At 43.7% G+C, this 27,830-nt stretch overlaps 1 protein-coding gene across 17 annotated transcripts in view; it reads left to right on the forward strand.

Annotated features, from left to right (window-relative positions):
* The window catches only part of ADGRL3 (adhesion G protein-coupled receptor L3), a 452,742-nt gene that overhangs the window by 301,082 nt on the left and 123,830 nt on the right, over positions 1 to 27,830 (forward strand). For 13 of the 17 annotated variants that reach the window (XM_065405560.1, XM_065405559.1, XM_065405564.1 and 10 more), the window contains 3 exons: positions 693 to 878; positions 3,762 to 3,800; positions 27,148 to 27,331. In XM_065405560.1, coding sequence (XP_065261632.1) covers positions 693 to 878; positions 3,762 to 3,800; positions 27,148 to 27,331 — 409 coding nt within the window. The remainder of the gene's footprint in view (positions 1 to 692; positions 879 to 3,761; positions 3,801 to 27,147; positions 27,332 to 27,830) is intronic. The other 4 variants (XM_065405568.1, XM_065405569.1, XM_065405566.1 and 1 more) reach the window with 1 other exon arrangement.

Genomic DNA, 27,830 nt, shown 5'->3' on the forward strand with positions numbered 1-27,830 from the left:
TCCATTTAAGGCAGCTGCACCTACTTTCCCACCTCCACATCTTTATTTTTGTTACAATAATTGCTGGCAAATTTACAGTACAAAGGAATACCGTGCCCACAGATTCCAGTACCATGCAGTGATAGGGCCTGATTCTGATCTCACTGCACTGGTGGAAATTGGGAAGCACCTCCACTGAAGTCAATGCAGTCACACTGGCAAGAAAGCAGTGTGTGTTTAATCAGATTCAGCACCACTGATTTTAAATCATGAAATCTCTTGTGCTCTGTTTCCTGCTTGAACCTTCATTTTGCAAAACAGTTTGCTGTCTTAACTTTCTGTGTGTAGGAGGGACTGCAGAATGATTAAAATAAAATACAAAATTGTTGCATTGCTGCAGGGAAAAAAATGCATAAAATTGTTAAACATTTGCATCACCTTTGAATTCTTCTGCTTTGCCCACTCTGACACACAGCTGTCTTTCACAAGAAAATGAGTAATTTAGGTCAGCATACTTGCAAACTGAGACAGATTAAAACATAGGGGTAATTGAAGATATTTACATTCACAGCAAAGATCCAGGCTGATGGTACAATGATCCTTATGCATGCATCTAAAAGGAGAAAATAGGATCCTTTTCCTTCTACGCTTTCTACCACTTAGCCAGGAACAGTGAAACATCTTTCCGTTTTCTCCTGTCCTTCAACTCCTAGCTGAAGTCCGGGGAGACAGCTGCCAACATTGCCAGAGAGCTTGCAGAGCAGACGAAAAATCACTTGAACGCTGGAGACATCACATATTCAGTCCGAGCCATGGACCAACTGGTGGGCTTGCTGGATGTGCAGCTCCGAAACCTGACTCCAGGTGGGAAAGACAGTGCTGCGCGCAGTTTAAACAAGGTAAGAAGCGAAGGCCTTGGGAACGGTGAGGAGGATAAGCAAGAGTTGTGCTTTCTCCAGAGAGGTGTTAGAAGGCCTCACTATTGCCAGTGTTAGAATGTGATTCTTTCTAAGTAGATGGGAGCACATGGCCATTTTCATTTGCAATGTATTTTTAGTCTGTCGAGTTGTGGAACAGTTGTTAATGCCAGGTGTGCTGCTAATGTTGGAAAATGTCTGCACTCAAATGCTTAGCAGAATAAACTCCATGAGGCTGATTTTGTTCCCAGCTACCATGCATGAGTGCAACTCGAGAGAAACTCTGTTGAGGCGATTGGAAATATTCTGGATTTACACCTATGCGACTGGTAGTGGAATTTTGCCCAGTGAGTCTATTGCTGAATCCACTTGTGAAATGCCCCTCGCACTCTAAACCACACAATGAGGGATCTGGGTTTATAAAAATCCTAGCCAATGAATTTACCTTGACGGGAGGAGGGGAAAGGTATTGGAAATGACAAAGTGAATGTTAATTAGCAAAACACTTTTATTTAAAATAGCACAACCTGGCAAGGTAATTTAACATTGGACAGTTCTTTTTATGTCTAACTTTTTCCAGGGCTACCTTTTGTATCATATGATTACTGTGTAGTTCCTGTGATGTCTAGATGGAAAATATTGTTATCTTGGGAGCTGGGTGTAGATGGCAATTTAAATGTTAAAGATCGGGAAGTGGTTGATAGTTGAATTCTTAGCTGTGGAGTTCATACAAATAAATTTGCTCCTTTAAGGTGAAATCCACTCCTGTGTAAAATGTCATCCTAGGGCTTACACATCACTTAAGTATCAGTTTAGCCCACAAAATAGGACCTAATACCTTGGAATTAAAGTGGTGGTTCATATAGACCTTGCATTGGCCCTTAAGACAAAGAATAGATCCCTCAGATTGATTGAAGAAGTGAGCTGTAGCCCACGAAAGCTTATGCTGAAATAAATTTGTTAGTCTCTAAGGTGCCACAAGTACTCCTGTTCTTTATACACAGTTATGTAAACCGTATTATTAAAACGAGGTACCAAATTCTGCTCTGAGTTACACCATTGGCTTTAATGGCAGAGACATCTGTGTAACTACGAGCAGAACTTGGTTCCAAGGTTAGATTGAGTCTGAGGTGGGGAGGGGGAATCACAGATACACCAGATATTTTCTGTGTTTACTGTATTTTGGGATGCAAACCCAAATAATTCTATGAAAAGCAAAGTTCTCTCTTTAATATGCATTATTATTGTCGATTTACGCTGTTTTAAGCACAAAGGATCTTTTGGATTGTTATAGCGAAACCAAAAAACAACTCTAGGAGTTAGAGTTCTGTGCATCCTGTGCTTTGCATGTGCTGTCGGCTGGGTTAACTTGATGCTATTAATTAATATTGCTTCAAGCTCTCCTATAACAGTGCGGGCATTAACTGTTACAGGGCCATAAGAGTGTGTATTACAGACCTACTACAAAGCTTTTAGATACGAAATTCTGTTGATATCTGACAACATTGGGTAAAACTGGCAATTACTGTCACATACTAACTGGTTACATGATTCTCATTTGCTTGCTACTTTGAATATTGCTTAGCTACATACAGCATCCAGTCACCTTTGCTTTGCAAAACATATGTTTTTAATCCTTGTCTATTTCACCTTCTGACATTTCTCCATTTCTATGAAAATGTGGTTGTAGCTAGAGGGGGGAAGAACATAACAAGACAGTGTGTTTCTCACTCTGCCTTGCCTTCCTGTGGTCCCCTCTAGCAGTTTCCCCCCCTCAGGTTTCCACAGTCAACTAGTACAAATCAATTGTGCTGCACATTAAAATTCTGGAGTGTGTGGAGTCCTGCAAATCAGTGATACGAGTCAGTGATCCAAATGACAGGCTCAGTAATTTACTTGCCCTCATTCCCCACTTAATTCTTTAGAGGAGCAACTGCTCTATGTTCATTTAAGAATGCATGGATTAAAGCTGGAAGTAGTATTGGGCAAACAATAGGCAGTAGAGTCACTGCTCCATTATCCCCTTTGCTGATCAAGGATAATGCACCAAAAAGAAAAGAAAAAGTAATTAGCAAAGACTTTGTGTTTTGTTCTATTTAGTCAGAGAGAGCAAAAGAAAGCAAGCAACAGCCATCAAATATTCGTTTAATCTTTAGGAGAAATGTGCAAGTCCACCGAAAGGACTTCGCTCAGTACTTGGCCTGAAAACGGGGCTCTTATTTTTTTCATGCAAGTTGATGTAAAATGAATTGAAATGAACTGGGGTGATGGTGGGGCATTGTTTTCTTTTGTTAAAATTTTAACTACGTTAACATACACTAGGGAGATTTTAGCATGTGCCAGCAGCCGCTTCATGGCCCAGTTAGCTCATACACCCAGCACTGTGTCGGCAAGCCCAAAGATAAAATAGCCTGAAATATTCAGCCTGATTCTCATTTAGCTGTAATTGACACCTCTTTAACAGCCCTTTACACTGTCAGAGCAAGGTAAAGGAGCCTTGTGCAAATAAGAATAAGGCTCGAAATCTCTGGCATTGTCTGACATGTGCAATGTATGATTTCAAATTTGCAAGGTAAATTTAGCTTACAGAATAGTTACAGTTTGCCTCAAGGCCTGCTGCCATAACTAACAGCTGTGTGGCAGTTTCCAGTCTGTGCTTTCCTGAAAAGAACTAACCAACTGTTTCTAGAGCCAGTCCTTACAGCATTCCACTGCTGCTTAGCTTGCATGTTCTCCTAGAAACTCATCAACAGCGAAATGATAGTTTTTGTGTAGATGTTTTCTTTATTTTTTTCCCCTTGTTTTCTTCTGTCACTAACTTGTTTTTTCTATTCCGTCTTTAATCTGCTGTCTTTATGGATTCAGCTTCAGAAAAGGGAGCGCTCTTGCAGGGCCTATGTCCAGGTATTTCTAGTGTTTTTATAAATCTGTCAAGTTGTTTGACTGAATGTCTGGTGCTGTTCTTGTGTCTGTGTATCTGATCACTCTAGCCTTTGTGGCAGCAAATTATCTAGTTAAGGCTACAGGATAACATTATAATTCCACTTTCCATTGCTTACAACTTTCAAGAATGGTTGGGGCAGAAACTCACTAGAAAATTGGGGGAAAGATTGGAGAAAATTATTTCAGCCACGTTTTGAGTTATCCAAATGGGGAAGGCAGTTTTTTGTATATATTATTATTAGTATTGTTATTATTTATTAATCGTGTTTATTACTATAGTACCTAAGGGCCAGCCAAGACTGGCACCCCATTGTGCGAGGTGCTGTACAAACTCAGGGTAGGTGATTGTCCCTTCCCTGAACAGCTTACGATATACATAGACAAGAGAAACACAAGGTGGGGGTAGGGGTGGAGCACACCAGCAGCGTGAATAATGAGATGATGGCAAATAGTGTGTTGGTTCCATTTTTCGAGGTGGGGGAGCTTGGTTTTAATTAGGAGGGGATCAGCTAAATGGAAGGGCAAGGGGATGGGGCACATGGCAGGGGAGAAGAGGGTACGAGGGGCAGGTGTGAAGTGAAGCTGTGGAGAACACAGAGAGGGCGTGGGGGGTTTGGAGCAAACAGCCAATCAGCACAGGCCAATCACCCATCAGAACCGTAGGAAGTTCTCTGAGCGTCCTGGGGTCTCTGCTTTGGCTGCTCCTGCCCCTTTTGGCTGGAATTTCCAGTCGGCTCCTCTCTGATGTTCTCCTTCTAAGGCCACTTGGAGAGGTGGCGGGGAAGCACCACCTGGTTCCTGGTGCCCCCAGAGTGCAGGGGAGGGGTCTACCTTACACAGATCTGGGTTGGGGTGGGATTTGGGAGAGGGGTGGCTGCAGCTGGGTCCCATTTTAGCCCCTCTTCCCCGTGGAGCAGTCCCTGCTTTGGCTGTGCCTGTTCCGCCTGTGCACATGTATTTTCACTTTAGAAAAGTAAGGTAACGCTTCTGTGCACATTGGTCGCTCAAAAACTACTGAATGACACATGTAGCTTATCCTCATTAAGGAATAATGCCATGTGGGGGTAGCCTGTCCCCCTTGGTGTGGCTTAAGCCCGCCCCCTTTTTCTCTTCTGGGCCAATACTTGGAGCAGCTTCTCCTCTCAAGGTTTGGGACTTGTGTTCCTTTCTGGCACCTGGTGCCTCCACTCAGAGGATTCTCACTGGTCCAGATACCCATGGGTGGTCTCCCTTGAGAAAATCAATGCTAATGCTGCAAGCTGGCAAGGAGTGTATAGTCCAGTCCCCAGGACCATAAAAGTAAATAAACTTAACCCCAGCAAAGGAATGGTGTACCCAAAGTAACAGTATAAGGGAGGGGGTTTTACTGAGAACAGGAAGATGGGAGCTGAGGAAAGAAAGGGTTAAGGTTAACTAATAATTACCAAATGTTTATAATTAAGCCACACCCCCACCTCCTAAATCTCCCAGACTCCTCCAAACCCAGCTCCCTGCCTGGCAACTGGCCAAAGCAGATGGCACAGGTGAGATGGTGTACCTTGAGATGGAGTACAACTCTTTAGTGCAGCAGGCAGTTCAGAAACAACTCCCACCGTGAAATGTGCCTGCTTAAATCAAGCTGCTCCAAGTATTGGTAAGAGCAAATGCCCAGAGGAGAAAAACGGGGAGGGCTGAAGCCACACTCTGGGGGAGGGGCTACCACCCACTGGCGTTATTCCTTAATGAGGATCACAAGCTAAATATGAGTCAGCAGTGCAACACTGTTGCAAAAAAAAGCAAACATCATTCTGGGATGTATTAGCAGGAATGTTGTAAACAAGACACGAGAAGTCGTTCTTCTGCTCTACTATGCGCTGATTAGACCTCAATTGGAGTTCTGTGTCCAGTTCCGGGGTCCACATTTCAGGAAAGATGTGGACAAATTGGAGAGAACCCAGAGGGGGGCAACAACAACTATAAAAGGTCTAGACAACATGACCTATGAGTAAAGATTAAAAAATTGGGTTTGTTTAGTCTAAAAAAAAATATAATAGGTATAGCTCCATCTCATAGAACTGGAAGGGACCCTGAAAGGTCATTGAGTCCAGCCCCCCGCCTTCACTAGCAGGACCAAGTACCTCACAACTCTGGGTTTAGCAGGCCAATGCTCAAACCACTGAGCTCTCCCTCCCCCCTGGAGAAGAGAAGACTGAGAGGGGACCTGAAAACAGTTTTGAAGTACATAAAAGGTTGTTACAAAGAAGAGGGAGAAAAATTGTTCTTGTTAACCTCTGAGGATAGGACAAGCAGCAATGGGCTTAAATTGCAGCAAGGGCGGTTTAGGTTGGACATTAGGAAAAACTTCTATCAGGGTAGTTAATCACTGGAACAAATTGCATATGGATGTTTTAGAATCTTCGTCATGGGGAGATTTTTCAGAGCAGGTTAGACAAACACCAGTCAGAGACGGTCTAGATAATACTTAGCCCTGCCTTGAGTGCAGGGGACTGGACAAGATGACCTCTTGAGGTCCTTTCCAGTTCTATACTTCTATGATTCTATCATTTCTTAATTTTAAAATATTTTGTCCAACTCTCACAGCACCTATTTGTCACAGAGGATTTGCCACAGGTGAAGTTTCAATTTTTTGGGATCCATCCCTGTAAATCCTCCTCATGTAGAGCGTCCATTGACTTTAGTAGGAGTCTGTACAGAGAATATGCCAAATTGTGCCTTGGGTGTTCAGCTAACCTGGAGTTTCCATATACAAAACCCCCCTAATCTTTAGAGTTCTCGTTTAAAGTGGAACAGTTATATTTTACCCTCCTCAGGTAACTCAGAAATAAGGAAAGAGTTTTCTTCAAACTTTCCCCCCAAATCCACCTGATGGCTGAGACCAATCATGGAACACTTCAGGTGAAAGGGGACATTTGTCATAAAGTGATGACCAGTTGCAAGCTGTGGGCCTGATTCTGCAAAGACTTACAAGCCAGCTTAACTTTATGCACTGCTAGTTGTCCTAGTGGATAGAGCACTGGACTGGGCTTCCGTTCCTGGCTCTACCACGAGCCTGCTGGGAGACGTTGGGTAAGTCACTCCCTTTCTATGTGCTTCAGTTTCTCCATCTGTAAAATGGGGACGTAAAGAACTTTGAGATCTACTGATGAAAAGCACTAGGTATTATTATTATTATTACTCAGAGTCTTTGCAGGATCAGGATGATAGTGCAATTTGTCCTGTTACCTTGACTATAGATCCCGTGAAGCTTATAAAGCAGTATGTGCAATGTGAATGAGTTAACTTTGCAATAAGGAACACTTTTTTTTAATCTCCTGATTTTTGTGCATTTAATTTTGCAGCCTTAATGTTGCAGTAATGCAGGATTTGCCATTATTTATATGTATATAATACACACAGAGACATTAAAACAAAACACACATTTATGTTTAAGGTCCCCTCTATACATCTGTACATTTCTAGTTTCTGCACCTACAAACCATGACATCTTATGCTATGATACGCTTTACTTTGTCAATGCATCCTCTAGCATTTCTATGACTGTAAAATGTGTATAAAACTGCATTCCTCTTCATTACCCGGTCTGATCCCTTTGAGTATGGATATCCTGAGGAGTGTGAAAGTTGTATCTAGTCTCACCCCAGCTAACTGTCCTGGTACACTGATCTGCTTTCATCAGTAAAGAGAAGTAAATGTTTTCCATTCCTCAGGCTGAGTACTCTTAAGATTTCAGAGAGAGTAGCCAAACCCATTTCTCTTTTTCCTCTTCTTCGCTATCTTTGAGATTTTGAGATTTTGCTGTGTAAAAAAGAAAAAGCAAACTCTTATATTTTTTATTTATATTTTTTATTTTATTTTTTCCTTTGGCCAATAATGTATAGCGTATTTAACATACTAAAGAAATGTGGAGGCTGCAAAATAAGGTCCGCGTCCTGCAAAGACTTAAGCATATGCTTAACTTTAAGCATGCGAGTATTTCCCTTTAACTCAGTGGGGCTACTCGCTTGTTTAAAAGTTAAGGATTGCCTTCCAAGGTGATTTAAAGTAAATTGAATTAATGTTACTTTAATTCTGAATGAGAGCATCCGCATAGGGTCTTAGCGTTGTTTAACTAATCCACTTTAACCTTGCACATTGAGTTAATTCGGATTAACTATCCTTAGTGTCCCCCTGTAGACAAGCCCTTATACTGTACAAAGCTCTAATAAACCTTCTGAAGAGAAGACCCATGGGATGGAGAATGGAATGGATGACCTAATTGTTCTTTTCCATCTCTGATATGGTCTGTACTTTGAATACATTAACATACAAGAATGTACCTTGTCACACCTTTGTATATACCTTTGCAGGATGTTTGACATCAATATAGTCTTCAAACAATACATTTTACCTTAGAAATTCATGTAATTGTAGTCACCGAAAAATGTGGCTGCCCGGCACAGGGAAGAGAATCTGATCAGTAGAAATTAAAGAGGACACCAGAAAATTCCCTCTTGCAGCCAATAATTCAGAGAAATTTGTAGGCTGACCGTGGCAGTTTATTAGACCCATTGCAACCCCTGAGTAAATCTTAGGTAATGTCCACGCTGGAGCTGGAGGCAGATGTACCCACCCTAGAAGAGTGAGCTAGCATGCTAAAAATAGCAGGGTAGCCACGGAGTCATGGGTGACAGGATGGGCCTAGCCACCCCAAGTATGTATCTAGGGTCTCAGACGGGATCGTGGCTAACTGTCTTACCACTGTGACTACACTTACCCTCTGTGCACCTGAGTTCTCCATCTATACACTGCTATTTTTAGCACATTAGCTTGATCAAAGCTAACACAGGTATGTCTACCGAAGTTGGTAATTACACCTCCAGCTACAGTGTAAACGTACCCTTATTGTCGAGGGGTGAAATTCTGGCCTCGTTGAAGTCAGTGGGAGTTTTGCCATTGACTTCAGGAGAATCTGGATTCCACCCTTGTGACATGATTTTGTTACAGAGATGAATATTGCCATGAATTGGAATCTTGTAGTTAAGTTTCTGTGCACAGTTTTGAAAATGTACCTTGTACTATTGATCTCTCTAAAGGGACAAACGCAATAGGAAGTTGATATGAAGGATGTCCAGTAAATGCAAAGCGAGCAATGAAAATAACTGATATTTTAGGAGGTTTAATTTGGGATGGATGGATAAATTGATTAGAGTTTTGGTGGTTTCCTCATCAGGGAGGACATAAATAAGTAATTTTTATAGACCTTTAGTGATGGGTAACTCTGTATAGCCAATACTTGACACTGGCAGTGGTCTTGAGCAAAGATGTATGTATAATAAAAAATAAACCATATCAAATATGGATTCAAATATATTGCAGAGTTCTTCAAATAAATGTACTGTATCTGCAAATATGTTTGTGAGATTATCAGCCCATCCCTTTAGATAGTAGTATAGTGAAAACTAATATTGATTTGATAACTTGTTTGAAAAATGTCAAACCCAGTGATCTTTACTGTAGGTAGAGTTTGCTGCTTCTCCTCTTTTCAGAAGTCGATGTGGTAACCGGTCTTTTTTTCTTCATTCAAAAAGAAGAAAACAAAAATCAGAACCCAGCCAAATCCTCCAATCTACTGTAGTGGCAACTCAAGGCATCAGCATTGACACAACAAATACATGTTGGCATAGGTGAATAGACAGCTGTCCAAGGATTCAGAAGTCAGAACTGATATAAGAGAAACTGTCACTCAGAATTCTATTGCATAATAATTACATGCAGTGAGAGAGGATTAATCCACCAAGGGAGACTTATTTGATGGGGATCACTTGTTATCAGGGGAGATAGTTTCATGCAGAAGATAACCATATACCAGTTGAAGATGAGATGAAAGTTCTGTATGCAGAACAAGGCTGTATTTTTATTACTCCTGCTTGTAAGATGGTCTGGAATCATCTTGTGAACACAGAAAACTTCCAGGACATAATTCATTCTCATTAGCTGGTGTTGAACTGTATTTCCACATCCATTCATCATCATTATTATTATCATTGCTATTATTAATTTGTATTCTTGTAGCACTTAGGAGCCCCGTCATGAACCAGGTCCCCATTGTGCTAGGCGCTGTACAGACACAGAACAGAAAGATGGTCCATGCCCTCCAAAAGCTTACAATGTAAGAAAACATCCCATAGTTTCTCAAACCCAACCTCTTTATCTTTCACTTCTCTTGGCAACCTATTTCAGGTGTGTCGCAGAATGGAGACTAGAGTAGAGAGTGTGATTCACAACGAATAATGCACTTGATTGGTTTAGCCTCTTTTTTCTCTCACAGACATTCTAGAAGCAGATGGAAATTCCCTGTAATTTGTTCAAAATTCATAGTTACTCCGTTTTATGGAGGGTTGTTTCCTGCCCCTTTCTTCTTTCACGCTCTGGATTGATTGTGGGCAGTTTGCTTCAAGTATTTGATATTCAATATTTGACATTTGAGCTGAGTTCACTGGTTGTGATGGGCCTCCTTAGCCGGCTTACGGCATTGTTTTCCCTGCGGGGCTGATGTGTGTAACTCCTGAAGTCAGGAGACTAGGCTGGCAGAGATCACTGGGGCTTTGAATCCATCAGGGAGAAGAAGCAGATAAGCAGGGCTAGGAAAGCTTAGAAAAAATTAAACCTTTGCCTTTCTTGGCCACAAAATTTATGCTCATGCACAAGGGATGGTCCAGTGGCTTAGTGAGTCTAGGACTTGCAAGAGATGCATTCAGTTCCCTCTTCCCCCACAGGCTTCCTGTGTGATCTTGGGCCAGTCAGTTAAACTTGGATCCTGAAAGTTTTTTAGGCTCCTAACTTCCATTGAGATCAATGGACATTAGGCATCTCGATACCTCAGAGGATCTGGGCCTTACCCTCTGTGTGCCTGAGTTCCCCATCTATACAATAGGGAATGATTATTATCATGCCTGTCTCTCGTGGGCGTGGTGACATAAATACACTAAAGGTTACAGGTATTCAGTTGCTACAGTAAAGGGGGCCATGTAAGCACTTCAGATACATTAAAAAACTATTTGTCTCCTGCAAGCTTTATTGACTATGGGCAGAGTTTAAAACCAGGGCTCAATGGGAGCCTTGCTGCATATGCCGCTGCCCCCGGAACAGAGCAGGAACTGGATTGTGATGCTGAGAGTTTCAATGGGGTCTCTGATTCATCCCCCTTTTGCTCCAGGGTCTACGTGGTCTTGCTCAGCCCTATCCCTGGGGTAAATTACATCCCAGTTGCGGCCAGCAGGAGGCAGAGTCCTGGCTCTGCTTGGGCTGTTCTCACCTACCCTGCACGGCTACTGGCAATATGAGTGGTCTGCACAATGAACTTAGGTGGCACCTGACACCGCTTGCTCCATATTGTGGATGTGGAGTCAGGGTTTCAATTGCATGCGTGGGCCTCATTACAAGGGGTGAGATCGGATCCTTGTCTTGCTTGTGCAGTTTGTGCCAGGGCTCTGGTGAACAGTGTGCATAGCCCCAACTCCTTACCGTGCTACGCAGTGATCCCTTCATGTATAAAATTAACCACTCGGAGGGAAAATGCTGAAAGGAAAGAGTGTCACCTTAGCCTCCCGCAAGTGCTTTTGCCAGTGAATCCTAATGGCTTTAACATTTATAGAAAGTGAACACAGTGGCCAAAGCAAATGGTTTTAATCTGGGTGGGAAAAACCAGCCTTCGCGGTATTTGTCTAGGTCTAGCTGAGACATTTTCCTTCCGCAGATTACCAGGGTTTGGCCAGCACTCCACTCTTTACGTAGGGTCCATCTGCCCAGCAGCAGGGAGGTGGCATTCCCAGGTCAGGTAGATGTACGTGCGTTGGCTCTGCTCAGTCTAGCAGCATGGGCAGCGCCTCCGGCTAGCCACCTGAGGCCGTACCCGGGGCTCGGGCAGGATTGTACTCTGGCGACGAGTCTGTGCCAGGTGGTTTTAGGTGCGAGCTTGAGCAGAGCTAATGTGTGTGTCTACCTGAGCTGGGAACTACATCACCTACCTGCTGTGCAGACATACCCTCAGTCTCCTTCTGTTATTCTAAGTCAGAACCATACTGTTGCCACACCCCAGAACTATAACTGCTTTTCACTCCTGCAAGTGCCATTTTCTCACCCATTAGAAGCTGGATGAGGCTTTTACCTTTACCTTACCGGCGACAATAGTGGAAGTGTTCTGAAGGTACTGCCCATGCAGTAAAGAACACAGGCTCTTCTATGAAGCGAATAACTTCATTTCTAAGATTCTGGCCTGTGTTCTTTGAGTTCTTGTCATCTCCAGTCTGTGAAGATTGCTATTGTTTTGATCAAAGCGGTCCCTTTAGTGCTGATCCTCAGGTATCACTCTTGCGTGTTTCTCCCTGACGATATGAGCAGTCTGGATCATTGTAGTAAGCGAAAATGATCAACTTTTCTCAGCGGATCCAAGGCATTAAGTTCACAACTGATTAAAGGAAGAGGTCTTTTTTGAAAACCTAATATCTGTTGGCAGATAAAAGATATGTCTGGGATTAGTCTGTTGATAACTAAAGTGGCTTAATCCTGCCTGTCCCACTTCTTATTGATGCCTGCTTGTGTCTAAACCGAAGAAGAATCTTGCCCCTTCATGGCAGAGTGTAAATTGAATTATGCCACATTTACTTGTGTACTTGCAGTGCACGTGACAAGAGAGATGTTAACCTCCATTTATAGAGCGAGAAACAAATTAATGAGGATTCTCAAATTCCTTATTTGGTCACTTAATTGGCTGTATGACGAAGAGCTCCGTGGTGTGACTGTCAAACAACTTTTGGAGTCCTCTAATGATTTGTGCTTTGCTTGACTCCTGATGCTGTTCTGTGTGGCCTGTCAGGTTGGATATCCTTGTTAAAGTGGCTGGAATAAATTGGCTAGCAGTGTGCATACAATGTAGTATATTAACTATAGCAACAGGGAGTACTTTTAGCAGCTTTTCAAGAGATCTAGATGTTTGCCCATAAGCATCAAAGCGGCCCAAACTTTCATTTAATATAATTAAAAGGACATCTGAAAGTAGTTGGATTCGCAGCAGGATTTTGTGGTTTGGTACCCTTTGTTAAAACTCTGCGAACTTAATATATTTCACAGCTTGAGCAACCTGCACTTGATTTGTGTCAGGAAGAGAGAAAATACCCTGCGTGTTTCTGCTGTGCTGAACCTATTGTTAGGAGAGAGCAGGATCAAAGAAACAGACTTTAGTTTATCTTTGGAGTCTAACCTTCTCTGCATAAATATGGACAAGGAACATGAGTGCATACTTCTGCGACAGGGCAACATCTACACGCAGGATAGAGGGGTGATCTCCAGCTCCTGGAGACATACTCGTGCTAACTCTCATGAGAGCTATCACGCTAAAAACAGCAGTGTAGTCACAGGAATCAGGGGCAGCGGCGGCAGGGGCTAGCCCCCCTGCGTACGGACCCACAGGGTTTAGGCAGATGTGTACTAACCTGGGCTGCTGCTGCCCATCCTACTGCTGCTGTGCTATTAATTTTAGCCCGCTAGGTCAGATGAGAGTTAACACGAGTCTACGGAAGCTGGGAATCCCAGACCTAGCTGATAGTGTTGGATGTAGCTTAAATAACTATAACTAAACTATACCATCTGGAGAAATGTCCACAAGTAATTATAGCAAAACTGAAATAGGCTGTGTTATTATCTGGGATTTTGGTTGGAGTCGGCCCTTAAATCTGTTGACATTGGGAAAAGTCTCAAGACAAACTGCCATAGATGCTACTGGGAGATGTCGCTTTTATTTGGACAGTTGGAAGAATGCATGTCTCCGATTCCCTGGCAGTTCCCTCCAAGGATGTGGAAAATCTGTCAGAGAAACACATGTTGCGTGCAAGCATTTTCCTCTCTCTCTCTGCAGCTTTGCTTACTTCCCCTAAGTGAGGAGCTACCTGTTGTTTGTATGCTCTCAATTCCCAAATAGAAGAACAACAAATATAGGTGATTCATAAATGCAATCCTTAGAAAGCTATTCCACATGGAAGACCTTATGAGAGGAAATAGATCATATGTTATTTCCTTCTTCCTAGTCAATTCCTTAGAACCTTAGGGTACGTCTTCACTACCCGCCGTATCGGCGGGTAGTGATCGATTTATCGGGGATCGATATATCGCGTCTCGTTAAGACGCGATATATCGATCCCTGAACGCGCTCCCCGTCGACTCCGGAACTGCACCGGAGCGAGCGGCGGTAGCGGAGTCGACGGGGGAGCCGCAGCCGTCGATCCCGCGCCGTGTGGACCCCAGGTAAGTTGATCTAAGATACTTCGACTTCAGCTACGCTATTCACATAGCTGAAGTTGCGTATCTTAGATGGATCCTCCCCCCCCCCCCCCCGTGTAGACCAGCCCTTAGAACTGCTGACCTTAGAACATTCCTTTGCATGTGCTAACTGCAAAGCAAAAACCACAGTCTCCAATTTATAGCCTCCTTCTCTTTCATAGGTCTCCTACTTTTTAGTGATCTCCCATTAAAAGATTATTTGTAGTTCAAAGCCAAGCTTATGAAACTGAGGTGCCTAGAGCTAGGTCCCTAAATCCATATTAAGGGCCCCAGCAAGTGTCCTGATTGCATCAAAAGCCCTCCCATTGACTTTAACGTCAGCTTGGAGCACTCAACACATCTGATAACCAGGCCACTTCTATTTCAATACTTAAATTATGGATTTTGGTGCCCAGACTAAATATGAGCATGTTAGTTTTAGTCATTCAGGGCCCATTAGGCCCTTAGGAAAATCACAGCTTAACATCAGGATATGTTCTCCCTTTGTTTTTCCCTTGAGAAAGATCACGCTTTTCCTAGACCCAAACTGCAGATTGACGCCATCAATCACCAGTCACATACTATAGCACTAAATGAAGACCAGTGCTTCATTCATAGACACACTTCTCAGATAGGTGTAGAGGGTGATGGGAGAAATTAGCTTCTATGTTTTAAGCATTTTTTAAAAGAACAATTAATCACTCTTCAACCAAACTCAGGCGAAGCGCATGTTATGCCATTTTACCGCATATTTCACAGCTGGCCTCCCTTTGTGAAATTGTCTCTAGTGCAATACCTATGCTTTGACTAAGGAAGAGCCTTAATCTGGATTTAAAAGAGTAATTTAGGAGGAAAGGCGTTGTGTGATAGTGAAGAACCTTATCAGATAGATTAGATTTCTCCCGCCGAGAAACAGAATTCAATGACATCATTTAACTAAAATGACATTTTTCTTGTTTAACAATAGCTAAAAGAATACTGTGCTTGTCTATTTTAGATCTACTGTCCTAGCATAGGCTGATGACTGTTCCAGTTTGACTAGTGACCCTTTTATACAGATTACAATATTCTCTTCATCTGATATTCCAAAGGGGCCAGACGTTTCCTAAGCTGGTCTATTTCAGTGCATTCACCTTTCCAGTACTATGTCTCCTTGTGCACCCAGATCGATGCTTTCAGTCTGCCCCCCTTATCTATGAAGTCTGTTCTACTCAAGCAGCACAACATATATTCGTAGTTAATGGGAGTGCTCCTCCACTGATGGCACTCTTTATGCCCAGACACAATGATCACACAACTTCCAGCAGAGCTTTCTGGCCGTGTCATTGATCCTAGCTTTTGCTCATTTTATTTCGGGGGCTTGCAAATAGTGACATGTTTTGGTTTGTTTTAAGAAAAGGTATGTTTTTTCATTGAGTTTTTCAGAGCAATATATATGATAATTGGAAATAACACATAATAGGAAATTCATAAGCAAGAGATGAAATTCAATAAAGACAAGTGCCAAGCACTTCCCTTAGGAAGGAAAAAGCAAATGCACAACAACACAATGGGAAATAACTGGCTAGGAGGTAGTACTGCTGAAAAGGATCTGGGGGTGATAGTGGATCACAAAATGAATATGAGTCAACAATGTGATATAGCTACTAAAACGGCTAATAGCATTTTGGGGTTCATTAACAGGAGTGTTGTATGTAAGACACAAGAGGTAATTGTTCCTCTCTACTCAGCACTGTTGAGGCCTCAGCTGATTAACCGTGTCCGGTTGGGAACCACACTTTAGGAAAGCTGTGGACTACTTGGAGAGAGTCTAGAGAAGAGCAACAAAAATGGTTTAGATCAAAGGTTTAGAAAACATGACCTCTGAGGAAAGATTAAAAAACTGGGCTTGTTTAGTCTTGAGAAAGTCCCACCTGGCTATTTATCCTTAATCAATGAACACTACAAGAGCAGAAATGTGGGTTTGACTCACAGAGCATTGTTCTTCTCTCTGAATTCCTTGAAGCATACCCAATTGTTGAGGGGGGTTTTCTTTGGAGAAGGAACTTTTTCCATTACCAGTATTTGCCAGATGTTGTTAAACTCGCGGTGGGGGGCGGGGGTTCTTCCAGCAATTTGCAACAGAGCATCAAGCTGCAAATCAAAAATGGGTTAATATTTATGTTCATGTTCCTAATGATAATAATAATTAATAATTAATGACCAGTGTGCCTCACCATTAACACCGAGTGGCACCAATCAGATCAGGGCCCCATGATAGGCCCTCGACAAACATGTGATGGGAGATAATTCCTGCTCTGAAGCACTTATCATTGACACATACAAGTCAAACAAAAAGTGGAAGGGAAAACACACATGAGGTGACTTTCCCAAAGTCACCCAGCAGGTCAGTGGCACAGTCAAGAATAAAACCCAGGCTTCCTGAATCCCAGGCCAGTGGGCCGTGCGGCCTCCCACGGAGCAGAGAAACTCACCTCGCCTCCGTCTTTGTTGCTTGTGATCCCTGGAGGAAGAGAGAACGTTGTCTCCCATAGCTGCTGTGCTACCACAATGCTCTACATTCACGATTAATAAACAAAGAAACAAGGGCAAATGCTGTTTGAGCAGCCGACCGTAATTGAACAACGTTGTAAAGCTGATTATTCGCCACCTTGCTGCAGTGTACTTTCCTCCTTGAGCCAGCGGGCACAAGAAAGCTGAGAGATTCATTATCCTCCCTTGTCTCGCCATTTACTTAAAATAAGTATTGCTGCAAGACAAACCCATCGGTTGTTTCCTGTTTAATTTTGTTTTCATCCGAAGTAGCCCTGCATGCAGCTGATTCTGCTGCTGGTGGCCAGAGGAATCTAGACCTGGTTTTGAGCAGCTTAAAAAAAGCACCTTATCGTTTTAGAGCACAGTCCTTTCTTCCAAGAGGGTTGTGTCTCTTCGAACAAGGAGAGTAGCATCTGAATGGACACCCTTTCTGGCTGATCGAGTCGGCAGTTGGATTGCATGCAACAGGAGGGCAGTGAAGGTTTAGTTGTGTGTTGTGCAGTACCCTGTATGCTCCCTGTAGAGCCACAGGTATTAGCCAGGGTTGCACAAAGATTTCTAAAGCAATATACAGTGATATTAATCATCATGCATCTGTGGTGGTGTAAAGTGGTGATGATGTATATAGGAGCAGTGGGCAAGATGTTCAAGGCTAGACTGTGGTGTGTAGTCACAGCCCTGAGCAGGCACTGCAGAGGTTCAAGTTCCTCGCTCAGCAGGTACAATCCTTCCAGCAAGTATAGAAGAGTATGCATTCTGCACCACCACCCGGGATGGGGTGGCACACTCCCCTGGCTGCAGCAGGAAAACTCTGCTGGTTGGTGCAGGAGGGCAAGGCAAGAACACACCATAGAATCATAGAATATCAGGGTTGGAAGGGACCTCAGGAGGTATCTAGTCCAACCCCCTGCTCAAAGCAGAACCAATCCCCAGCCAGATTTTTTCCCCAGATCCCTAAATGGCCCCCTCAAGGATTGAGCTCACAAGCCTGGGTTTAACAGGCCGATGCTCAAACCACTGAGCTATTCCTCCCCCCATGCCTCTGCCTCACCTACTTTGGGGTGGTGTGTGCCTTTGGGGTGCACTCCCTGTACTTCCCTGAGCCCCAGGAGTTCAACTGTCCCCGGCACAGAGGTGGGCTAGGAGTTCCTTGTGCCCATCGATTCCCTGGACCATGCCAAGCATAGGGGCCAGACACAATCGAGCTCTCAATGAGGAGGGAAGCAGAGAGAGAGATTGTGTGCATGTGCGCGCATGTGTGTGTTTTTACACACAAAGTCCCTATGGCCCAACTTGTCCATGAGTACACTTTGATGAATCATTCTTTGTTTGCAGTGAGTTGTCTGGAGCTAGAGAATAAAATTGTCCTTAGCTGAAATTGGTTTTGTTGTTCAGGACATAGGGGGTTAAATTTACCTTGTAAAAGCTGGTAAGCTACAGATATAAATATGGCACTGAGGGCCGATTCTGTAGTCCTGACTCGGTCCTTAATGTTAAGCATGTGCTTAAGTGTTTTGCTGACTAAGGGCCTCAGACCTGCTGATCCTGCTGCCGTTGAAGCCACTCAGCATGTTTTTCTGAATAATGACTCAGCACAAACTGGGAAATATTCTCGGGGTTTGTCCCTGGGGGAAGGTACTTGGACCTCTAGAATAACTTAACAAGATCCAAAAAAAATTTTAATTAAACAATGTGTGGGAATCTTTCCATTGGCTTGTGTGGGATTTGGAGACGGCCGTTACACTGGGGGACTGGTGGAATCATCTTGCGTTATAGAGGTGTCAGGACCTATTGAAGCTATCCTAGGTTGTGTTTGCCTTGTTGCTTCCATTGTGTCCTGTCCTGCTGCTAGTTCCTGATTGGTTAATGCTGTAATGTGAGTTGTGTGATGTAATCCACGTTCAGCCAAGGAATGTAATTGCTAATAATATGAAAGAGCATTAGAAAAGTCGAAGTTCTGTATTTATAGATTTTCTAACCAGCAGGATCGTAACAAGAGCAGTATATTAAAGCCCCAGTTCCACCGTCCGCACTCATGCAAAACTCCCAGGAAGTTAGGACTGCAACACAATTGTTGGTGGGTGTATATGATAGGAAGCTATCTGCATGATGTTTTCAGGTCTACCTTAAACATATGCTCTTTTGCAAGAGAGGCCAGTTTGAAATGTCCTGTAGAATTGGAAGAGTCAAAAGAGGAATTCAGACCTGTTTCCCGTAGAGCCCCTCTGACACTCACCACTTTGGTTTGGACCAAGGTTTTATCATTCACAGATGAGAAGATGGGAAGGATCCATCCCTTAGTAGTTGTGTTGGGTTTTTTTTTCAGTTTTTCAGCTGATGGCCTGCTCTCAAGAGGCTAAAGTACATGTTTAAAGAGCTGAGAATTGTAGGAAAGCTACCAGTTTTCTGAGGTCAAGGTTGAAATGCGGTGGTACTGTGAGGCACACTATCTGCTCCCAGACTGCACTGTAACAGGACCAGGGTGAATGGATTTTACAGCCATCAGTGTTTTCCAATGTCAATTCCCAGTTAAAGGCAAGGATTTTGAGTGTAGAAAAGACATTTGTTTTCAAAATGCAAAGTTTAAAGTTTTGGTAGAGTGGTAGTAAGACTTATGTGGCACCAATATATGTGCAGACTCCTAGATTTAAAACTGAATGACTGTCACTTAGCCAGAAACTCTCACTAGACATTTCTAAAAGGCGAGAAGATAAAAATAAACACACAAGCAAAATGCAATTTTACAGAACAAAGCAACTGTCACAAAGGAAATCAACAGGATATGTAAAAACAATCTTTTTGTAATGTATAATTACTGTAAAGCTCCTAATTAGTTGCCTGTTGACAATAATGTATTTTAATATCAATTTGTAATTTATGAAAAGGAAGAATTATATTTGGATGGATGGATTGATTGATTGATTGATTGATTGTAATCCCAGGACAAAGCCAGGGAACAGTGAGTTTGCCCTTGTTTGGGAAAGATTTCTCCTCTATCATTTGTTGTTGTTGTTGTTGTTACTATATGTATTCCAGCAGTGCCTAGGAGTCACAGACCAGGACTCCCATTGTGTTAGGTGCTGTACAAATTCAGAACAAAGAGATGGTTCCTGCCCCAAGCCGTTTACAATCTCAGCATAAGAAAAGAGACAAGAGGTGGATACAGAGTGGGGAGCACAAGGAAACGAGACAATTGTCTTGGTCTCTGCATCAGTCACTGTCAGGGGTGACTGCAAGGTTACTGATATTTGCAAAGGCGCCTGGGTCGCAGCGACTTTCAGTGGCAGTTGTGCACCTGTCTGTCCTGGGCATTTTCCAAAATCCCAACCACACGTCTATGAACTTGACCTGACACTACTGAAGTTAATGGGTTCTGCATTAACTTCTATGGGAGCAGGAGCAGGATCTATATTTGTTGCACTTGGCCTCACATATAAAGATTTGCACCAAAGATAGTTCCCTCTATTATAGCTCTCCTCTCTCTGTGTTTACACTCCTGGTATATTAGTTATCTTATATACACCCCGGGAACCTCGGGTTTACTCAGTGCAGTGTTGTGGGCATGCAAAGATTGTGGGGGAGGCTGATCTTAGCTGTGGGAAGAACTGGATGAGATACCCACCTCCCCAAGTTCTGATTTGTATGAGGACTCAGAAAAGGTATTTGGCCAATCCTGCTAATTTTTATACACTTCTTATCAGATGAGCTGTATGGATTAGTGCTTAAAAGAGGATGTGGGGCGGGAAATGGAAATGGAAAATGTTTAACACTCAGAATAATAGTAGGGACCAGTGGGAGTTTTGGTTTGTTTATTCATTTAAAGGAGCCTACGGGAGTTAGGAACCCACATCCTTTTATTGGGAGTTGGGTGCCACGCTCTCTTAGGCACCTTTGAAAATCCCAGACTTTATCAGGATCATCAGTGTCACTTGGGATACTCAGCACCCCCTCCCTCCACAAACACCCCCACCTTGCGCCCATTTTTCATGTTTCAGTCCCTGTGTTGCGGCTCTCAGCCTTCTGGCTGAGGAGGGCTAGGAGTTGGATGTCTGGGTCTGGAGCTTGGCAATGCTGCCTCCCCTACCGTTGTGATGATTAGTTGTAAGGCACTCACTGTGTTTGGAGGAGCATTCTGCTTCTGCAGTTTTCCCTGCCCCTCAGGTTTGTCTACACGGCTGCTGGGAGCGTGCCTTCCTGACCAGGTCACTAAACTCATCCTAGCTCTGCTTAAGCTAGATCACTAAAAATGACCATGTGGATGTTGCAGCGTGGATGGCAATCCAGGCTAGCCACTTGAGTACCGTCCTGCCTGACCCATTGGGTACCTGCTTAGGTGGCTACCTGGAGCTGCCACTCATGCCACAGCATCCACGCTACCATTTTTAGCACGCTAGCTTGAACAGAGCTAAAGCGAGTCTGTCTGTTTGGGGTTGGGAGACTCAACTGCCATGTAGACATACCCTGACTGACCAGGGGGCAAGACAGATGGGGGCAGGAGTCAAATCTGTATAATCCATGTACGGGCCAGAGCTCTGCTGTTAAGCTAAAAGCCCAGCCGTTGGATCAGTGCTTTGACTAGCACTGTCAATTGTTCTGGTTACCCATATTTGTTCCATTGTCCTCTTCCTGCAATCTCTATCTCAGGAGAAGCTGTTCCTTTAACAGCTGTTTGGTTTCATTTAAACACCTACCTCGGCCCTCGTTCCAAACCCAAATATTTCATTAACGCTTAATCTCCACGGCCTTGCCTGCAATGCTATGCCATAATGAAGTGCTTTGCTCAAAAATGTAGTGCTAGGAAGGTTAGGTTAATGCACTAGACTGGGTGAGGGAGTGCTTCTTTGGGAAAAACAATGGGCCAAATTCAACCCTGGTGTAACTCCTGTGCAGGCAGTTTTACTGGGTATGTTCAAATCTGCTTCAAAGCCCATTGAAGTCTGTGGGAATCTCTCTGTTGATTTTAATAAGTTTTGAATCAGATCCTAATTCATCGGTGATATACATGTGCTGGCTTCAGTGTAGCTATCCGATTTGACTGCTGACTCCGCAAGAGAGTTTGTGTAATATCCAGTTAATGCTCTGTCTTTCACAGATGTGCCCACACACAAAAATTCAAATACACATGAGAAAAAAAAAAAGTTTTTTAAGAGCAGAACGTTTGTAGCAGATGTTGCACTACTACTAATGCAAGTATTTCAGCATGTTTCAAGTTTAGTCAAATATGCATTACTGTCTCACCCAAACCCAGGAGCTAGAGCTGTAGTTAAGACTAATTCTTTCTACCATTCAAATATTTAAAAAAATAAAATTGAACATGATGTTTTAGCAAAGATTTAAAGGGCCCATTAGTAGCGAGCTAGATAAAAGTAATGCAAATTGTGTTCTGCATAATAATGTTGAGGGTGGGTGTGGGGAATCATCATTTTCTGACTGTTGTGCCTAATTACTTTCCTTGAATATGGGATCTTTGCAAGAAAAACACAGCCACGTTGCATAGACATGCAAAGCAAAATGGGCACGGCTTTAATCACTCAAAAATAATAACACTTCTCTTTGCTCTTTTGGAAGACAAAGCTACTGATGGAAGCTACCAAAATGTATGAAACATTATTCAGATTGGGCTTTAAGGTTTAAAAATACTGAAAAAAATACCTATCCCTGTGTAGTTTAATGAGTCTTTTTGACTGATAAATGTATCATGTTACTTTAGATTCAGTTGCCAAACTTCCAAAGTTTTTATTATTATTATTATTATTATTTCATTTAAAAAAATAGTTTAAAAGTCTAGAAGCTAAATTTCTCATTCGTGAACTCCAGACTGTTGTTGTTGTTGGTAGTCCATCGCTGACGATGATGATGTTATTATCTCAGTTCTCATCTATGGCTACGCATATGACTCTGAAGTCCGAACCTTTGGCTGTGTAGGAAGTCCTGCACTGGGCATGGGAAGTCTGTATCTATGATGTTTGATGATGCAGCATTGTGGCGCCTTTCACATGTAGCCTGGAGATGATTACGTCGATCCCTCTCAAATCTGTTACGTTCTGATCTTGTCAGAGACCATCAGTAAGCCCTGTTCTGAGTCATTTGCTCAAGTTCTTGGAATTCATGCCAGTCCACTGGAGACTGCTCTTCAGGTTATCTTTGAAGCACTTATACGGACAACACTTCTTTCTTTTTCCCTGCCTCTGCTCCCCATACAAGATCTGTTTTGGAAGACGGTGGTCTTCCATTCTGATGACATGTCTAGTCCATGTAAATTGTGCTCTAAATTGCATTGCCTCAATGCTGGTTGTGTTTGCTTGCTCTCTCAAGGACCTTAATATTGGTCACTCTGTCCTGCCAGCGAATGCTCGTTATTAAACAGAGGGAGCACATGTGAAATTGTTTAGGCTGTTTAATGTGCCGTCTATGAAGAGTCCATGTCTCTGATCCATACAGAAGAGATGTTAGGACCACTGCACTGTAGATCTTCAATTGGTGGTGAGATGAATGTTGTGTTGGTTAAGGACTTTTGTTTGGAGTTGGCCAAGAGCCTAGCTGGCTTTACTAATTCTGGAGGCAATTTCCTTATCAAGGGAACCATTGCACAAGATGGCGCTGCCCAAATATTTGAACTGATCCACGTTTTTCAGCTGTGTGCCTTGGATGAAGATGGCTGGCACTGGGGCATTGGAATGAGGTGCTGGTTGGAACAAGACCTCTGTCTTCCTGAGACTGAGGGTGAGGGCAAAGAGCTGGGATGCTTCAGAAAACCTATCAACGATGACCTGAAGGTCGTCATGTCTATGGGCCGTCAAGGCGCAGTCATCTGCAAAAAGTGCCTCAAAGAGAAGTCTCCCCAGTGTCTTGGTCTTAGCATTGAGTCTTCAAAGATCCAAGAGGAAACCATTGAATTGGGAGTGGATGTATATCCCCTGATCCAAGTCCCTCGTGGCATGGCTGAGCACACAGGCAGAGAATAAATTGAACAGCACCGGAGCAAGTATGCTGCCTTGCTTCACTCCATTCGAGATTTTAAACGTGTCAGACGAGTCACCACTGGAGAGCACATGCACTGGCATGGGGTCATGGAGCAGATGGATGATTTGTATGAACCTTCTTGGGCAGCCCAGTTTATATAGAATAGCCCATAGACCCTCTCTGTTGACCATATTAAAAGCTTTGGTCAAGTCGATGAAAACTGCATACAGGTCCATGTTCTGCTCTAAACATTTTTCCTGGGCATGCCTTACAAGAATCATGTCCGTAGTACTACGACCTGATCTGAAACCACACTGTGCTTCTGGCAGATTCTCTTCATATGTTTGCAATGAGTCTTTTCAGTAGAATACAAGCTAATATTTTCCCTACTGTACAGAGGAGAGAAATGCCTCTGTAATTTGCACAGTCAGCTTCGCTGCCTTTGTTTTTGAACAGTGATACAATAATAGCATATTTAAAGTCTTATGGCATTTCTTCTTCCTCCCAAATGCTACTCAAGATGTCACGGAACACCTCGATGGCCTTGGGGCCCGCTACTTTATACAGTTCTGCTGGAATACCATCCTTTCCGGACACTCTACCAGAGTTCAATTGTTTGATGGCTTTCATGACTTCTTCAACTGATGGAGGGAGGTCAAGTTCCTCTTTGATGGGTTTCTCATGCAACTGATCAAGGACACGCCGATCGACCCTGGATGGCCTAATGAGTAGACTATTGAAGTGTTCAGCCCATCTCTATAATTCCCTCCCTGTCTTTGATGAGGGCTGTGCCATCTGCCAACTGCAGGAGCGTTGTGCCAGATGTAGATTATCTGTAGACTGCTTTGAGAGAGTCAAAGAACATCTTTGCGTTGTTCGTATCCGTGTAATGCTGAACTTCTGCAACTTCTATCCATACTGTAAAAGCTGGGTTCAGGGCCTGGAATGTAAATGCTTGACACCAAGAAATAGATTTTGCCGCTGGAAAATCAACATGTCTGGATAGTATGGGTGTAATTCTGACTCCATTAAAATAATCGAGAATTTCGCCATTGATTTCAATGGGACAAGAGGTTCACCATCGTTTGTAAGTGGGGTGTAGGACAATGTCTCTTGAACGTTTCTGGCCTGATGTTCAAAAGCTTCGGTCAACTATAAGAGGAGGTCCTGGGTGCTCAGCATTTCTGAAAATCAAGCCATTAATCTCAAGGGGAAAGGAGAAATATGGATTTCTGTGATATACTTTCTAAATGGCAGTGCAGGATAATGGGGTTCTGTGAAAGAAAATTCTGAAGTGTCAACCAATCCTCTGCTGATGAAAGTGACTGGTGACACCAGAATGCACTATGGACCCAAAGTGGTTATTAATATAATTGCATTATCTCATTAAAAGTGTCATTAGGATGTATCCTCCTTCAAAACCCTCCTTAAAACTCTCCTTCGCCGTGAACACTACAACAACTTTGACAATAGTTAGGTAGCTGGTGTGTTGAGAGCACAGCCTATCATACTGACCAGGAGTGTCTCATTGTTTCCTTGTACTCCCCCTTCTCTGTGTATCTGTCTGTTGTCTCTTGTCTTACACTTATATTGTCAGTTCCTTGGGGCGGGGACTGTCTTTTTGTTCTGTTTGTAAGGCTCCCAGCACCGTGGGGTCCTGGGCCATGATATGATAAATAAATAATAATCATCAAAGCTGCTTAGTCCCCAGGACTGGAACGTCTTGAGGTCTTTGCTTTTCCCTGGGCTTTACTGCAAGCTAATCATGTATGGAGCAATTCACCATAGCCGTGCATTGTCTATTTTTTTGTCCCAGTGCAAAATGGATGTGAAAGGATATCACTTGATCAGGTAGTATTTTATCCTACCTCTGTACAGGTGGACATGACTGCAGAAGGGGCAGGGCAGTGGTGAATCCGGCCTCTATTGCCACATCCTTCTGGTCACGTCATTTTAGTACCAGGGCTCTAGATCACTTCCTAGAAAAAAGACCGTGCCATATCTCTTTGATAAGTCATGTTGTAAACCTAGGTGGGGAAAAAAAAAAAGACCCAGCAAAGACCTCTGAGTGGTGAGCTCCTTGGGGCTGCAAATTGCCGACAGGGCCGGCTCTGGCTTTTTTGCCGCCCCAGGCAAAAAAGCCTCCCGCCGCCCCCCCCCCCTGCCCCCCAGCGGGGAGCGCGGCAGGGGAGGGCACCGAGCCCGGCCGCGGCCCCGCTCTCCCCGGCCGGCCGGAGCGCCGGGGGAGGGCGGCGAGCCCGGCCGGGGCCCCGCTCTCCCCAGGTGAGCGCTGTCCCCCTCCAGGTGCCGCCCCAAGCACATGCTTGGAGGGCTGGTGCCTGGAGCTGGCCCTGATTGCCGAAGTCACACAGGGTTGTCCTTGCCGCACAGAATAGCAGTAGATGTGGGTTTGATGCCAGGGCTTTCAGCACATGGAAAAACATCAAGAGAGGCAACTTCATCTCAAAAGGCAAATTAGTTGCTGAGGCTGGTATTAATTGGCAGTGGAGGTGTTTCATTATGAGGCAGGATTTTTTAGCAGCTAGTAACTAGTAACCATGAAAACACTAACCAGCAGAAGAAAACATTAGCTGTTTTTTTTTTCTCCCCACAAGCAGTAAATTTTGCTAACCAGTGCGCTGCTGGTTCCCATTTAAAAACATGCTAACTGCACGCACCTTGGGCTAGCCGTGGTTAGCAACTGAGCTGCTCTTTCTAGTCAAGTGAAATCTTCACAATCAGTAGGGTCTGAGGACTGTAATTTACGAACCACAAGCATTGCTCAGTTTAGTTTTCAGCCTAACGTGCATCCAGATTAATCCTTGGGAAGTTCACAATGGGAGTGCTCTGTTTTACTTTGCAACCTAGGGCACAATGTACACGGCAGGAAGGATATAAGTTGTTACTACAGTGAAGACTATTTACTGACTGGAGAGATTTGAAATGTGATGCCCTATGTAAACCTCTAACAGCACCTGCTGTGCCTTTGGATGCAGGCACACCTGAGAATTATAGGTACCATGGCCGCACTACTTCGCTGCCTTACGATAGAGAGCAGCACAGAGGTGGTGGTGATGGTGTGTTCTTTTAGAAACAGTAGCCCTGGTATGCATTAGACACTCTTCATGTTGGATAAGCCATGTGGGCTGTGCAGCTAACTCTCCCCGTATCAGGAACAGATCTGTTTGCTGTCCTGGGTCTAATTCTTAATTCTGGATCCAGTAGACACTGTAACTACCAGCATCCTGCTTCACAGGGCTGCGTGGTTTCCTTTGTGCGTGTTCAGAGAGAAAAAATTCTCACTTGCTCTGAATTCAAAGCTATTGATGAGAAGAACCTTTTTGCTGACATTCCCTGGCCAAAGGGAAAAATAATGGGTAGCTCTACTGTAGATTGCCCGCAGGGGTGAGGAGATGGGACAGTACTCTGCTTACCCGGTCGGATGAATTTGTAGATAGCTTGACAGCTCATGCAAACTCACTGGAGCCCTTTCTCACTCTGCTTTTCTTCTTTGCAGGCTATGGTCGAGACAGTTAATAACCTCCTGCAGCCGCAGGCTCTGAACGCATGGAGAGACCTGACCGCGAGTGACCAGCTGCGTGCAGCCACCATGTTGCTGGACACAGTGGAGGAAAGTGCCTTTGTGCTGGCCGATAACCTCCTGAAGTCGGACATTGTCAGGGAGAACACTGACAATATCCGTAAGTGACCGGAGCTATTGGAAACACCAAAGGTGGCCAGGGAGAGGAAGAGAGATGGAAACAGGCTTGGAATCCTGGGTGAAGCCCCGGTCCCATTCACGCCAATGGGGGACCAGGATTTCACCCTCTAGCTCTAATGTAGTACAGCTCACTTCATCTGAATTAAATTCAACCTCTCTTTCTCCGTACGTGTTAAATAGATGACTCTTCCTTTCCTGTTTGAGTGTCCCTCTGTCACCAACAACTGTGGAGTAAAGCATGGGGGTTGAATGGTGTTGTCTGCTTCCCCTCGGGTGCGACTTTCAAAACCTTCCCTTCAGTAATGTGGATTCTTCCCTGTAGCTCTTTACTAATGGTAAAATCTAGGAGTTGCAGGCACTCAGCACTTTCTCAAGATTTGGCCCTATCAGAGGGATCCAGCCATGAATAAATTAGTTGAATTTTTGTGTGTGGTATAACTGAATTGATGGCCCATAGACAAGGCTTCCCTTTTAGCCAG

The sequence above is a fragment of the Emys orbicularis genome, chromosome 5, assembly GCF_028017835.1.
Source record: "Emys orbicularis isolate rEmyOrb1 chromosome 5, rEmyOrb1.hap1, whole genome shotgun sequence".
Classification (NCBI taxonomy): Eukaryota; Metazoa; Chordata; order Testudines; family Emydidae; genus Emys; species Emys orbicularis.